The sequence below is a fragment of the Etheostoma spectabile genome, chromosome 17 (assembly GCF_008692095.1).
Source record: "Etheostoma spectabile isolate EspeVRDwgs_2016 chromosome 17, UIUC_Espe_1.0, whole genome shotgun sequence".
Taxonomy (NCBI): domain Eukaryota; kingdom Metazoa; phylum Chordata; class Actinopteri; order Perciformes; family Percidae; genus Etheostoma; species Etheostoma spectabile.
Genome location: NC_045749.1, coordinates 12,102,811 through 12,118,130, shown reverse-complemented (window position 1 = coordinate 12,118,130; position 15,320 = coordinate 12,102,811). Strand labels below are relative to the sequence as shown.

At 41.1% G+C, this 15,320-nt stretch overlaps 1 protein-coding gene across 6 annotated transcripts in view; it reads right to left on the bottom strand.

The window, feature by feature from the left end:
* The window catches only part of tp53bp2a (tumor protein p53 binding protein, 2a), a 31,978-nt gene that overhangs the window by 7,883 nt on the left and 8,775 nt on the right, over positions 1 to 15,320 (bottom strand). Inside the window, exons 3-15 of one of the 6 annotated variants that reach the window (XM_032540529.1) lie at positions 13,362 to 13,509; positions 12,186 to 12,299; positions 10,590 to 10,660; positions 8,084 to 8,185; positions 6,805 to 6,979; positions 6,407 to 6,588; positions 6,104 to 6,268; positions 5,817 to 5,855; positions 4,222 to 4,269; positions 2,947 to 3,130; positions 2,605 to 2,661; positions 1,650 to 1,700; positions 756 to 872 (exon numbers count right to left, since the gene is read on the bottom strand). In XM_032540529.1, the coding sequence (XP_032396420.1) occupies positions 756 to 872; positions 1,650 to 1,700; positions 2,605 to 2,661; positions 2,947 to 3,130; positions 4,222 to 4,269; positions 5,817 to 5,855; positions 6,104 to 6,268; positions 6,407 to 6,588; positions 6,805 to 6,979; positions 8,084 to 8,185; positions 10,590 to 10,660; positions 12,186 to 12,299; positions 13,362 to 13,509 (1,453 nt within the window). Of the gene's footprint in view, positions 1 to 755; positions 873 to 1,649; positions 1,701 to 2,604; positions 2,662 to 2,946; positions 3,131 to 4,221; positions 4,270 to 5,816; positions 5,856 to 6,103; positions 6,269 to 6,406; positions 6,589 to 6,804; positions 6,980 to 8,083; positions 8,186 to 10,589; positions 10,661 to 10,822; positions 10,917 to 12,185; positions 12,300 to 13,361; positions 13,510 to 15,320 lie in introns of those variants that run through there. The other 5 variants (XM_032540531.1, XM_032540530.1, XM_032540536.1 and 2 more) reach the window with 5 other exon arrangements.

Sequence of the window (15,320 nt, the reverse complement as noted above, 5' to 3'; positions counted from 1 at the left end):
TCAGCTTCAAAATCCAGCTTCAACTAAATATCTCTTAAAACCTTTTCAATGTAATAAGAGAAGTTTTTTCAGTGTCCGTGTGAGCTTTGAGATCTCCAGCACCTTTATTAGACACGGTAACATATGTGCTAGCTCTGCACATGGTGCACTCCGCCTCCCACTTGTCCCGACCGGGATGGTATGTGAAAAGTTTTTTTTGCAGTTACACTGTGAAGCTGCATTTACGCTTCGCATTTTCTGTGCAATGCTGCTCCGCTGTCTGATCTGCTCCGCTATCTGATCTGCTCCGCTGTCTGATCTGATCTGCTCCGCTGTCTGATTTGCTCCCTGTCTGATCTGCTCCGCTGTCTGATCTGCTCCGCTGTCTGATCTGCTCCGCTGTCTGATTTAGTCCCTGTCTGATCTGCTCCGCTGTCTGATCTGCTCCCTGTCTGATCTGCTCCGCTCCGCTGTCTGATCTGCTCTCTGTATGTGCATGTAGCAGAGCTGCCCACAAGGCAGCCTCTCGGGAATTACGTCACGCAACAACGTACCGTAATATTGTGTGCAAAGCGGCAGTCAATTTAAGTACACACTTATATTGGTCCCTTGATAAACAGTGAAAACCGGACAGTTTTATGAATTTGTAGACCCCTCTCGGATAGTACGTAAAAAGTGGACATGTCCGGGCAAAAGAGGCGGTTTGGACACCCTAGTTTATACTTTTTGTGCTTCATTGGTTTGGCCAGTGCACGTGGTGTGTGTGTGTCCATTACCTTGGTCTGTGTTAGAGTGAGAGGTCATTCGTGGCAGTGTTGAAGCTGATCCATGACCGTTGAGGTTGGTTTCTGGACCTGAAGAGTCCCAGTCTGCCAGCTTGGATGGCTGAAGGCCTGGAGGATCACCAAGAGAAGAGGGAGAGAAGAAGGCACAAACGAGAGGCAGAGTTGTGTTAGGATGTGATTTTACATAGACATAGAAGCTAAATCAAAGCTAAATACACATTGGATACTGACTTCATCCATTATTTATCCAGATAAACACAAAGTTACCATAGCTGTGTGGTATGCTGAGTCACACATCATAGACGTTTGGAAAAGTGGATTCTGTAGCATTTTTTCCTCCCTTGTTACTCATAATTTGTTGTTTCGGTTGACTGACCAAGACCCAGCCAGTGGCCATGCATATCTGCAGCCATCCACAGTTAGATGAGCCACAAAAGCATGGGGCTCTTGCAACTAGCAAGATTAGCATCCTTTCAAAGGTGGTAAAAATATAATGATTTCTCTGGCAGTTCCTGCAGCCTGTAGTTGAATGCTCCCTCTCAACACACAGATTTTGCGAACGAGAACTAATTTGGTTGGTCAGAATCCACACAGAATGTCAGTTCAACTGAAGGTTATGTGTTTGTTCAAACCGACCCATTTAAAGCAGCAGAAATAGAACTGAGGAAAAAGCTCAACAAACACGCTTTAACAAACAGCAGGAGAACAAACAAACAGGACCAAAGATCCAGCTAGGAATTTTTTTATATATATATATATATATATATATATATATATATATAAAAAATATATTCTTTTTCAGTGAGAATCACTCATGAAAAATAAGCACAAAGAAATGATGCCATTGAGAAGCACACATGCACACAAACACACAGAAGTGTGTACCTTTTCTCTTAGCCCGCAGCTCTTTCAGTGGCTTAAGCAAGAACATGGCTTCTGAGGAAGATGTATTCAACAGACAAGAAAAACAAAAGTAGCCTTAGAGCTCCAGATCTCCCTTTGCTCTAGACATACATTTGCCTAGGCCCAGGCAGGGGCCCCCCCTCAGGGGCCACGCAAAGACCAGCACAACCCCCAGGAGCCTGCCTGATACTATGCACAATGTTCCTGTTCAAAGAAGAACTGGGAATGGGTGTGTACTAAGTGCAGTTTCCTCTGCGCCCCTGCTCCTCCACATCTCTCTTCTTCCCATACTGCAAATCAACTCAGAATGCAGAAATAATTGCATGCAAAAATCATGACAGACTAGGAAAAACCTCTTACTTTTACTTCCTGGAATTGCTTTAAATAGGAAAACACAGGCTTATGAGGAGGTGAGAGAGCGAATGAGGGAGGGGAGGGTCCCTTTTGCTGTTGTTTTTTAATGACTAATTTTAGTGTTGGATCATTCATTTTTAATACCATAAAGCGCACTGGTGGCCCACTATCCACTGGGGGACTGAGTTAGGGCTAAGAGAGTAAGTCTAGAGATGGAGCGCCTGAGAAAAAAATACTGAGAAAGAAAATGGCACAAAGAACATTTTTGCTGTTGTGCTTTATTGGTTTGGCCAGACTTTGTTCCCCTCCATTACACAGCACACATGGTACTGGAGTCTGTGGGGAGAGGGTGCTGGTGTAACAACAGCTTACTCTATACCGTCTCTCAGACTTGATTGAAAAGAAAAAAAGAAGAGTGGCACAAAGAGATATATAATAATAAAAACTGTTTCAAAAACTGGTTCACTCACAGCAAAACATATCAAAAGTTCTTCAGAAAATGCAAGGAAACAAAAGAAAGTGTTTAAAGTTCAGGCTCAGCAATACAGTGTCAAAACACACCATCCAGGAGGTAACTAGATACCTTCTAAGCTCAAAGTGACATCACAATCAGCAAGTGTTCCAGACTCCTCTGCTCCTGCTGGAGGCAGGACAGTCTCGTCACATTTCAATTAAAAAAAACATACTCAACTCCATGATGACATTCACAAAGAACACACATGGAATAGTAGTTGAGGACTATTGATTGTCTTACATATTTGTGATCTGAGAATGTAAGCTTCATTTTTTTAACTTTTTTAATTGCTAAGTGAGCTGGTGCAGACTCAGCAATCGCCAAATTTAGCTGAAAAAATTATATGTAAAAAATCGAAGATCTTCTTTCAAGTCAGAGATCTGAGTCATGGCCAGAAAGGAGAAGGTTTACCTGTGCCAGCCTTGCTCTGTGGGTCGTGGGTTGGAAGGGTGGCAGTGCCGTCTGGGTAGGCTGGTTTTACAAGAAGGTCGTGCCTCACTGGGCCCCTGGGCATGGTGGACGACTGGATGTATGGGCCAACCGCCGCCACGCGAGACGGACCTGACTGCTGTCCAGCTTGGCCATCAGAGGGCACCTGTCCAGTGAACGGGTAGGAGAGAAAAAATAAGAGGAGGCTGTTAGAGTGGCAAAGGTCAGTGAGTAATATTTAAGATCTTGTATTGCAGCAGAGAGAGAAAGACAGAGAACACATTAATCAGACACATAAACTAACAAACTAATAGATAACAAACTGGTAACCAAAACTTAATCTGATGTTTTTTTATTAATACAAAGAACCATTGAGATGAGTATCAAAGATTCAGTATACATTGAGGCACTAATCACCAGCACTAAAAGTCCATCTGAGGCTGAAATGTTCATTATGGAACGCATTCTTTTTAAATAATGTGATAGATAAAAAATGGGGATACATCGTTCATATTCTTAAGATTACTGACAGAAGGGAGGCTAAAAAACAAACACTTGGCCTGAAGGTGGTGCCAGAGCTGGCTATAATGCTACTCAAATCAAAAAGATTGAATCTGGCCATTGTGGAAGTGTTCAGAGATTTGTAAAGCAGTCTTCTTCAGTTTTCTAACCTTTGGATGGTGCTAACAGGATGGGCATTACAGTAAGACACTGGTGAATTGTTTTGAGGTTTGCATAAAGTGACGTCTGGGACAAGTGGAATTTTAGGTCATGTTTCTCTGAGGACCGTGGCTCTCTATAAATGCAACAAATTGGCAATCCGCTGAGATTTTAAATATTCATACCCTCTCATTTTGTAAGCAGCATGGTGCTTTTTTTTTTTTTAAATTGTAAAACATGCAATGGAACATGCAATTTTAATCCACACTGGCAGTACAGCCTCTTAAATCCTTTAGCTTAATATAAGGCTTAATTAGAGCAATCTTGAAGTTAGAAGATATTAACGTTGTCATAGATAAAACATATTACAGAAGAAATGAAATGCCTATAAACAGACTGATTAACATTCACTTTAAACAATCTTTCTAAAATACAGCTCATCCCCTGGACAAAAACCTACAGCTGATTTCATTACGACAAGTTGTCCCTTTAAAACAAGATAAATATGGCTCCCTATGCCCATAGAAGTAATAGAATCAGGTATAACAAGTCATTCTGAAGAGATCTTATGTTACGCTCCAATACTAGTTTAGTTACCTGAAGATGAGTGTCTTTTGAAGCCCTCTCTTTACCAGGGTAGCCATTCTTGAAAAAAACAAAAGCACAAACATGCAATAGCAGTTCAAAATACCAAATAATTCCCTTTTTTCAATCTATTATGAGTTTTTTCTAAGTGTTGAACTATGTCACTAAGACGGTGCAGGATAACTCTAGGCTGGCAGCTCTCAGACTACCTCTCTTCAGTCAGTGTGCTTATACGTGCTTGTTGGGTGATGTCAGCCAGACGCTTGCTGTTTGAGAGAGAGAGCAGCTTGGATGGAGTGTGATGGAGTGTGCTAGTGTGAAAAAGGCCTACTCATTATGATTCCAGGCAGGGTGTGTGTAAATCACCTCTTCTCTTAGGCCTATTCAAGCCTGCACACACCTTTCTCAGTTCTGATCCTATTTTATTATATACTGTATGTCAAGGGAACATCAACGAGATGTTGGGCTTCTTTAAAGTTAGATAGGGGGCAAGTTGCTACTTTATCTAAAAGGCTTCCAGCAGAGCTTCAGAAGAATATATTAAATTTAAATTATTTTTTATTATCTATGTTATAACTTATAGGTCACTCTAGAGCTTGTAAAGTAACGTAGAGTAAACATGGCATGCTGCAAACTAAGAAGATTTTTTGTTTGTTTCTACAACACAGAAGAAAAGAACCTGATGGTGATTTGAGGTGACAAAGTTATGAATCAGTGTTCTATAATGAAAAACAAGCGGTGAGGTTAATTGGTTGAATGTTAATTTGCTTGAAAGAAAGAAAGTTAATGGTGAAGGACAATAAAACACCTTAATAATAGTAGTTAAAGAAATGACTGCTTAGAGGACAGAGTTAAATGGCTCATGTTAACTAAGAGGGTCAACACATAAAATCATCCATCATTCAAGCAGAATGTTTATGTATTCTTTTTGGCCACCCTTACATTTTTGCTATCCCGAGATAAGCATTCAACCTCAAGCAGTAAGCATGTTAATTTTTCTTCCCTCGTCTCTGTTGGCTCTTATTTACATTCCCATGGCAACCTGCGTTCAAAACAACTCCTAGAAAGGGGAGAGAGGTGCAGAGGAGCAGCGAGCCACCAGGCAGCGAACTCAGAGCCAAAACGTTAACACCTATTAGAGCTAGTACAAAGACTGGATTATTTAGATTGCTAATTTCTAGTATGGGTTGAAACCAGTCATGTATTTTATTATAAAATGTGTTTTGAAAAGGCCATGTTTTTAAGTTAGATGGTTGTTTGCCTTAAGTCAACTGATTATTTGCCCTTTCCTGTTTCTGTGCAGCCAGAAAAGATAAAATCTTCTCTGACATTCCTGCCCTACTGAGATGTCAGCCTGCACTCATTACTCCTCTCTCATATTCAGAAGTTGTTTCTGCCAAATGGGACTAAAAAGACATCCGAGTGAAGGAGTGGGAGTGTAAACCCAGATGCAACTCTGTGACATGCTCAAAACAATGATCAAACCCCACGAGCTATCTCAGACAGAGAGATTGAAGAACGGAAAAAGACAAATAGGAGTGGACTCCTTCAAGTGAGGGGCTCACTAGTTTTCCCACACATAGGATAGTGAGGTTAAGGAGCCTTACATTGGCATGGGTGAGCTCTGAATGCCAGGGAATCTGAGGCTTCCAGAAATAAAGAGAGACACAAACAGGCCTTTATTATGTGGCCACTACGGGGAGCTCTGATCAAAACCATTTCCATCACTTATTTGCATATGAATAACAGTGGCTTGACAAATTTAGTTAGAAAGTCACAATAACAGTTAAAGCTACAGGAACACAAAGCACAAAATATAAAAGATGACACCTGAGAGGAATCTGAATCAGGTTTTGTGATTGTGTTTATATTATTGTGGTGTGATAATACTTACAGGCAAGTTCTCCTTCTGCTGCAGTGCTGCCTTCTTCTTCCACAGCCGATCTCGGAGTTCACTGATCCGTTTGTCCATGGCAGCCACCTCCAGGTTGCGCTTGTTCAGGCCCTCTCTCTGCTGCTGCAACTTAGAGTTTTGATCGTGGTTGAGCTTATTCCTCAGCTGACCGCCAAGAAGAACAAGACATTAGGACAAAGAGAAGTTAGTGCAACATTTGTGCTCATTTAAACAAATACTGATTTGGGAGCTGAATTTTGTTATTGTGTTGAATTTTTTCTTGTCAATTTTATTTCTGCACACCTGTAGTTCCTTGTAGAGGTGGTCTAGTTCAGCCACAGAGCTCTGGTTGTCATTGTAGTTGTCCATTTTGCCATTTTTTAGCAACTCCAGCTGTTGGCTAAGCTCCTCCACCTTAGACGCAGCCATCACTAGTTCTCTCTGCTTCTGCTGGAACAGGTTGTTCATCTGCTCTATTTCCTCTACTGGAGAGGGAGAGGCATGAAGACAAGAGGGAGGTGGGGAAAGGGAATCACAGGTTGAGAGGTGTGTGAAGATGATGGGAGGTGAGAGACAGAATATCATGAAGACGGAAAGACAAAGAATGCTAACCCTAGGAAAATCAAATACCCCACGCTTCCAGTCATACAACATTCCAAGCAGGCCTCCATTCATAAATTCACTAAGTCCATGAGTTTTACCCAGTTTTCCATTACTGATGCGCTTCTGCTCCACTTGACCCTTGAGGGCCCGGACTTTCTTAAGCCGCGTTTCCTGGTTCTCAATGTTTTCTCGGAGGCGCTGCAGCTTCTCCTGCTCGGAGGCCTGCTGCTGCTGACGCTGCTCCTGCTGCTTCAAGTAGCGCAGCCGCTGCTCCTGATGAGACAAAAGAGAGAAGACAGGAAGCACAGAGGAAAAGTCAGAAACATAATTAAACAGATGTTTTCCTGTTTACTTTCATTTATGAGTAATCCATGACCAAGTGTGCTTTCCTCAACAGCTGCTGTCCAAGTGTCCTCAGGCAACTACCCACTCTGGTTAAAGGTTAGGGGCTAGCATTAAAAGGGCTGATGTAAGAATACAATTCCTCCTGTACTGTAACTGCTCCAGGAGGCAGCTGTTAGGAATGCTTTTTATATTAACATACCTGGTTAAATAATGGTTAAGAAAGCATTCTGTGGCGATAAACAATGTTAAACTTTTAAAATCAAGTCTTGAACTATGACGCAGTGTTATACATCTGTCAGAGCTCTCCCAAACAGGTTCTAAAAGAGCACAACACAGTCTCTTTTCAGGAAAAAGACCAGGTGATGTGTGCTGATGGTAATGCTGTTGTTTACTAGACTGGTATGCAAGTGTACAAGACTGCTTGAAGCTACATTCCTTGGAATGCTATATCATCCTCAGGCAACAAGGGCTTGAATCAGAATGCTAAAGTGGGTCAAGGACACAGGTTGCAGCCTGCAGGGCATATCTAAATACATTTATAAAAAAAAAAATCAAAAAAAAAAATGCATGGGAGGAAAAACGGTCAGCCATGTATTAAACTTTATCACGCTGGTTTGCTGTCTATCCACCCTCCTGAGTAGGCTTAGAAACACGACCTAAGCAAGAAAATACATATTTTAGATGAGTCCTGCACAGTGAGAATCGAAGGCAGGCAGCTGTCTCAGGCTTCTCAAATTATAAACACTACACCTGCAGCCATCCACAAGTCATCTAACCTGTCTATCACAACTACCACATGCACTCTTAGCACTTTTATTTCCGTAAGTGCACTAGACTTGTTTAGTACCTTTGTTTTGTGTACCATCTCCTCACTCGTCCAATAACCCCCTCTTTAATCTTGCTCCATTATTTTGTCTCTCCTCCTATGACTTTGATCTCCGCCACTTAAACCTCCTCATCCCCGGTATCTACCCATCTCTCTCTCTACCAGTCACAATCTCCTCTTTCATCTTGTACTCCATCTTTATGCACCTTGGAAGCGAGGAGCTGTTGTTGAGCTTCTATTTGTTGCTGCTGTCTGGCAGCCATCTCTTGTAGTTCGGCCAGCGTCATGTCCATCCGGGGTGTCGCCACCTGGAAATGGACAAATAGAGGGACAAAGGACAACACATTCAATCCAGTGTTGTAATAAACGTTCTATCAACAGTCATTTAAAGTGGAACTATTACGCTTTTTTGAATTTTTGGTCATATCTATGATGTCACAATGTCAGATTTTGATGTTAAATGTGGCTCAAATAATGAGGTAAACGTATTTCAGAAAAATCCCTGTGAGTTAAAATGTTCCGATTTCAAACTGTTCTGAACGCTCTGGTTTCAACCTTTTTTTTCCTTCTGCTAAGTGTTACGCAACTACATGCCGGCCTTTTATGATTGGCTGGCAATGTTATTAAATTTTCCCGAATTTCAGTTCACATTTCTCTTGAAACATTACCAGTTATGTAGTAATTAGTTTAAAAGCCTTTGTCTGCCATTTTTGACAATGTAAAGGGCTACTATATTCTATTAGTGTCCACTGCTAACTACAGTAGCTGCATGCTAATGCCAGATAGCTGTAATCTTGACTGCCAATGTTAGTAATTTCTTCCAAGTTTCGGGTCACATTACTGCTGGGACATGTCTGGTTGTGTAGTATTTGGTTTAGAAGGCTTTATTAGTGGTTTTGTACAGTACAAAGTTCTGCTATATATGCCGTAGTTCTCGGTCTCAGGGTCCGGAGTGAAACAACAGCGGAAAATGAAAGACTTGCAGACATGCCCTGACCAATCAGAGCAGACTGGGCTTTTTCTGGAAGGCTTAAAGAGACAGGCGCTTCAACAGAGTGTCTCATACAGTGGGTGAATACAGGTACAGCAGCCATGGGCAGTTGTTTTTTTTTAAACATTAAAGCATGGAAAACATGTTCTAGTAAAATCACAAAAACAAGAATGAACCTGAACATGCTATAATAATAATATTAATAATAATAATAATAATAATAGGTCCACTTTAAGGTCTAATACAAGACAACAAGACTAGCCTTGAAGTCAAAAATGTAAAAGCAGCAACAGACTAAAATATGTAGCAAGATTAGTGGAGCAATCTCTTTACGATTCTATTCAAACCCTTAAAAGGGGACCAATGTGGGCCTTTTTGTGATTTTAGAATTCATAGCAGCGCATTTATTTTCAAGTGACATTCTCAACTAGATTATTATTTAAACAGTCATGTCCATGTTATTATGCATGGAAATGTTTTTGATTTACATTTATACACTGTTGGGTGTTTTTGGATTGAATTAATTAGTTCCCCTCAGCAAAATATCAAGTTGGCTTGTTCAGTATAAAGAAACAACAAACTACGTCACAGAATTTATGTTAATAATAAATATATGCCCCATATGAAATGAATAAAAGTGGTGGTGGTGATGCATCAAAACATCCTCTACTTGTACACAGTGTGGATCTAAGAATCCAGAGCATCAACTAATACATTAAAAATCTGCTCATAGGATGTACCTTACCCTTAGAAGGCGCCAGTCTATGAAAATTACTACATCTCCCAATTGTGACCTATGTCCACTCTATGTCCTGGGGTCGTTTATGCATGTGTACTGGGAATGCCCCGATGTGGTTAGGTTCTTGAAGATATATCTCTCACTTTAAGTGACATGCTTAAAGTTAGGATTATAGTCTCTCTGATTTTGTTCCTACTAAATGGTGACTCCTGTTTAGATTTGTCTGTACAGCAGAGACACATCTGATGGGCTGGCCTCCCGGCAGCTCAGAAGATGTTGGCCTTGAGATGGCAGCAATGGGCCAACTCACTTCTTGAAATTGTTTCGATGGAGTGGTCCGTGGCCCGAATACATGGCGCCAGCATTAAAACAATCCGTGCATGGGAGGAAACATACACTCTATTTAAAGAAACTGATTGAAAAAAAACACTTTTGGGTTTTAGTTTTGGATTGTCTTACATTGTATGTGTGCGTTTTAAGGGGTAGGGGGGCTGGAAAAAAAGAAAAGAAAGGGCCAAAATTGTGATGTGTAATGTTGTTAATCTTTTGCCTTTCTCAATAAAAAATGATCCAAAAAAACATCCTCTACTTGCAAGGAGCCAGGGAAACTATGACTGTAATTCAGTTATAGCTAATGAGGTGCAGCAAAAAGTCTGTGTAAATGAGTTTCAGGGCTTTTGTTCTTCTTAGATCAAAAAATAAATAAGGTGTTGTCAGTGGTTTACTGGCTCAAGTAAAATATTGCATTAGGATAAAGATGTATAGAAAGTTTTTTTCTTAACAAGATTCAATATTTATTATAAATTCAATGAAACATTGATCGGAATTTGACTATGTTTGTGCTTGGGGTGGACAAAAACAATAAAAAAATTCATCAACATAAAAATATCAAAACTAATCTAAGAGTAAATAAAACATTCGTCAAAAACAATGAAAGCATCCAGCTGAATGCATTTCAAATACAAAAAAAATTCAAACTCACCCCATTCTCCATTCTTCTGTCTGGGTTACCCTTCACTCCATTCCTCTTCTGCTCTGAGCCTCTTGACCCACCTGAGTAACCAACACAATAGTAGACTTCATCAGACATCACAATCTACAGTAGATCTTCGTCTAAGGCGACTGCCTCAGTTAACTCCAAACCATGAAAAAGCGTTGGCCTTTGCGGAGAACTGTGAAAAAAATAACTGAAATGATAAAAGAACTTCCCCATGCCTTTTTGTCTGTCACTTTTCTAACATAAAAGGGTACACACTGTACAACTTTATCTAGATTGCTGCAGAGGACAGTGTAGATCAGTAGACAGCTCGGCAAAACTGGAACTGGCTAGTGCTGAATGATCTTAGCTCTCTCTGGGAAACAACTAGGATCAGTGCTCTTTGTGACTTGCCGTAATCTCAGGATTTAACCGAATACATAACCGTCTGGCGGTGGGTCCCACAATAGTGTGTGCATGTGCTTGTTTGTGTACAGGAATGCACTTATATTCAACCATGCTACTGGCATTTGACAGCCAAGGGGGGGAAAGGGGTGGGTGGGTGGGTGGGGGGTCTGCCAATCCAGATCACAACCTTAAAGCTTTGGCCCACAACCAAAGCCCTTTATCTTGCATAATGGTTTTAGGTGACCCTTGACATACAATACCACATCTTAAATACATGCACTGGTTATATGTTGGTGTGAAAATAACAACATGCAAAAATTCAAGTCATATTGAGTGTGAGATTATTTAGCTATCTCAAATGAGCAGAGAATACATTTTGTCTTTTCAGCTGGTGAGAAAGAACATGCCGGCACAGCATCAGGAAGTGTAAACATTTAATAACTCAGTACAACAGGACTGAGTACATCAGTATTTCTATAAATAATATTAACAGAAACAGGAAACAGAATGCACCTGTCCTTCAAAAACAAAACAACAGCAAAAAAATTAAAATAAATGAGGCAATACACCACTGTGTTGCAAACACTGAGCTAAGTTAATAGTGTGGGAAAAAAGAGCAGGCTAAGATAACAGGAAGGGAAAACAGCCATCTAATCCCTTGGCCAGACTCAAGCTGAGAGGGGTAAAAAGGCTTAGTTACGCAACTAGGGGCTGAGAGGATAGCGCACGACCAAAATACTAGAGTTTTCTTTCCTAAGAAAACTGAAAAGTAACAGGCTTATGACGATGTGACCGGGACACCCTGGCCTTCAACATTACAGCTAAATAAGGCTTTTTCAAGGATTTGAGGCCTGCTAATATAAAACCCTTTCCTGAATAAAGGCAGTATTTATAGTACTACCTCCAAACCTCTGTAGTGTAAGAGGAGAAGTTGTCTGGGTCATGCTCAGCCTCAAACTAGTTGTTAATGTACATTTCCTTTCAAGAATCCTTAACGCCAGAGTGAATGTGTGTACGTTTAGAAGCTGCAGGCATCTCTGGAGTTTACTACATTGGTGCCAAATGTCTTTCCTCTGAGGATTGCCCTCTTTCAAACCCTGACTGAAGTGAGAGAAGTGACCATAGAAACCCTTGATTCTGCTTCATTATCTGTTGTGTTTGCAGTTGGACTGTGTTTTGGAGATGGACACCTACCCGATTCCCTGCTAGGGGCTCGATTGTGACGCAAGAAGAAGCGCACCTCCGCCCTGTGTTGTCCCCATCGTTGGAGCACATCCAGCATCCTCTCCCCATCACCTACAGCTCGTTCTGCAGACAGAATACACATATGCGTCAGCACTTAGGTGTGAGATAAAGACACACCCGTAAACTAAATATTGATTTTTTTTGTTTGTTTTAATCATAGTTTATTTGGCAAGGTTAAAACGTGACAATAACAAGGCAAGTGTGCATATAAGGTTTGCTTTGTAAAATTCTGTTAAATTACTAGCTTGACACTACCGACCTACACTAAAGGGGATTCATTTCACCAGCACCATCTGCATGTAGTTTATCTTTCTGAGTAATGACCTCGGGGAAAACAACTGTGATGTGTTGTCAATTATTCTAGCTGGTACAGAGCCAAAATGCTCATCAACCATTCCTCAGATATTTTCTTCAGCCTGCTTAAGATCACTTCATTACAAAAATGGACTGACACATTACAGTCAAGTAGAGGTCAATGAAATTGATCTATTATAATGTTGTGACTGCAAAACAAATCAGTAATAACTGTAATATCCGGGTTATTAATAGCTTTAAATTTGACGCAAAATGTCATTGCTGTGTTTTCAAGGAGAGTCAGCAGTCTCTCTCTGTAGAGCGAAATGGCTGCAAAATAAGAATCTTTTCAGACTACTTGTGAAAGTACTCAAACACAATAATTGGCACTTTCTTCACTCTTATGGCAGCATCACCATGGAAACGGCTACAAAGACTGGCTCCTTGAATTTTGATTCTAAATACCTCCTGACTCTCAGAGATGGGGGGGAAAGGGGGAAGGCATACAATCTCAACCCCCCTCCTGCCACCTGAGAGACGTCTGGGTTTGTCACAGTGATTATGGGCTCTGCTTCATTTGCATTGCAGACCCAAAGGACGAAAGCCCCTCAAAAAAGCAGTTGACCACAAAGCTAATCTCCATATATGGTCTACTTCAGAAAAGCAATTTCTCTCAAATTAAAGGAAGAAAACAAACAAGTGTCTGCAGAATGACTCCTGTCCCTTGGGAAACATCCATATTCCACAACTAAACCACCATGTGACTGGAAATCTCTTCATTGTGTGTAGATGGATCAGGGTAACACTGGATGAACTGGCACCGTAACTCACCAGATCCACGCCACATCTCAGACAGGTGGCAGTCTGTCTCCCCCGGCTCCTTGCACAGCTCCACCACATCCCGGCACAGCGTGTCCGGGGTAACGGGAACCTCAGTAAAATGCTGGTCATTGTTACTGAGGTACACTGTCAGGAACATCTGGGACAGCAGGAGGAGGAGACAGGCAGATTAGATAGAGAAGTGAAATATTAACACAAGATAGTGTGTGTGTGTGTGTGTGTGTGTGTGTGTGTGTGTGTGTGTGTGTGTGTGTGTGTGTGTGTGTGTGTGTGTGTGTGTGTGTGTGTGTGTGTGTGTGTGTGTGTGTGTGTGTGTGAGAGAGTCTTTCCACACTTTCCAGACATGGTATTTGTAACATTGCTGGTGTTATTCACACAGGTAACTTTATGTTAATGTTCCATTTGACTTTATTCAAACATGACTGCACAACTAAAACTTGTTTTGCCATTGATGCCCAAGTGAACCGTAAATGTTACTTGGTCCCACCTATCTTAATGGACACTGAAGTGGAATGTGAAACCCTTCAGCTACCGCAAAAATAAATAAACACGTTGACACAGCAGAAAAAACTGATCGGTCAAACAGCAAGCATCCCAAAAACTGGCATTTCTGTCAAATTCCAAACTAAAACTATGGCAGCTTCTGTACTGCTTAAAACATTTTTAAAGAAATCCTGAAATCAATACTTACAGGATACCTTTACAACCACTGGTAGTAAACATGAAAGTAAACAATTGTGTCTCTGTGCGTGTAATCACACAGACGCTTAAGAGGCTTCCAGGGCCGTGCTGGAATATGCTTCCATCTGTAATCTGATTACACAAAAAGAGAATTAGAGCTTCGATAAGGCCGTAACAAAAACAATATTATGAATTGACACAGGTGTTCTGGGGCATGGCGTGAGTTGAACCTATTGAACCTTTCAGTTTTAGCCCCAGGTTTTGGCACAATGTAATGTCTTCACAGGGACTTCAATAGTGCTCCAATAAAAAAGCAGCAGCCCAAGAGTTAGAATTACTTGTGTATAAAGTGTATAATTGTTAGACTAGTATTGTTTGTGTCCTAAATCTCCAGGTTGGACTGGCAGGTTTATCTCTTCTCAGCAGGCTGCCGTGAACGGCCATGCCCACAGGGGCCATGGTGGGAACATCAGGTCAGCAGGGTCACGAGCACAAAGGACTTGGGGGGCGAGCATGCAGAGAAGCTGCAGCCATGGTGCAGAAACAAAAGTATTTGAGTTGCTTTTTAACTGTAGGATGCACCGAGAAAAAGCACAACAGGCTTAAGATAAGTGGCTTTATCCCCCTTTTATACTTTAAATGAAGCTTACCGAGTGAGTGGGCAGGTTACAGGTTTCCTCTAAAAATCTCCTAGCAACATACACAACCAGAAAAGGTTAGTTTTTTTTTCCACAGCGATGTGAAGGTGGGAACAGGAGTTAGTGGTCTGACTCAAAGGACCTGAATCAACTGATTTGTTACATAGAGATGTAAATGAAAGATCCCCATCAATAGATGGCTTCAGCAGTGAGTCATCTTGTTAATGATCTACAGTACAAAAAGCTGTAAACAGACATTGCCGCTGTGTTCTTCACTGGCCATAGAAGACCTAACAACTCTGTAGTAAAAGACCACCTCGGAGAACAAAGCAAAAACTATGACTTTTCCTTTCCTGTCTGCTTATCAGAATAGTTTTACCATTGGTGGAATGTATCTGAGAACTAACTTGATACCAGTTAACATAATAAATTACACTGTCAGGGCCATTAATTAAAATAAAACCTCAACTGGCATCAATTTCATCTAGCCTGCCTTTAGCAAAAAAAGCCCTTCAGAGATCAGTGCAGAGCAGCTGACATCATTGCAACTTCCCAGCAATGTAGGACATTCAAATGACCCTGTTAATATTTGGAGAGTGAAAGAGAAACAACAGAGCGAGGGGGGGGGGGG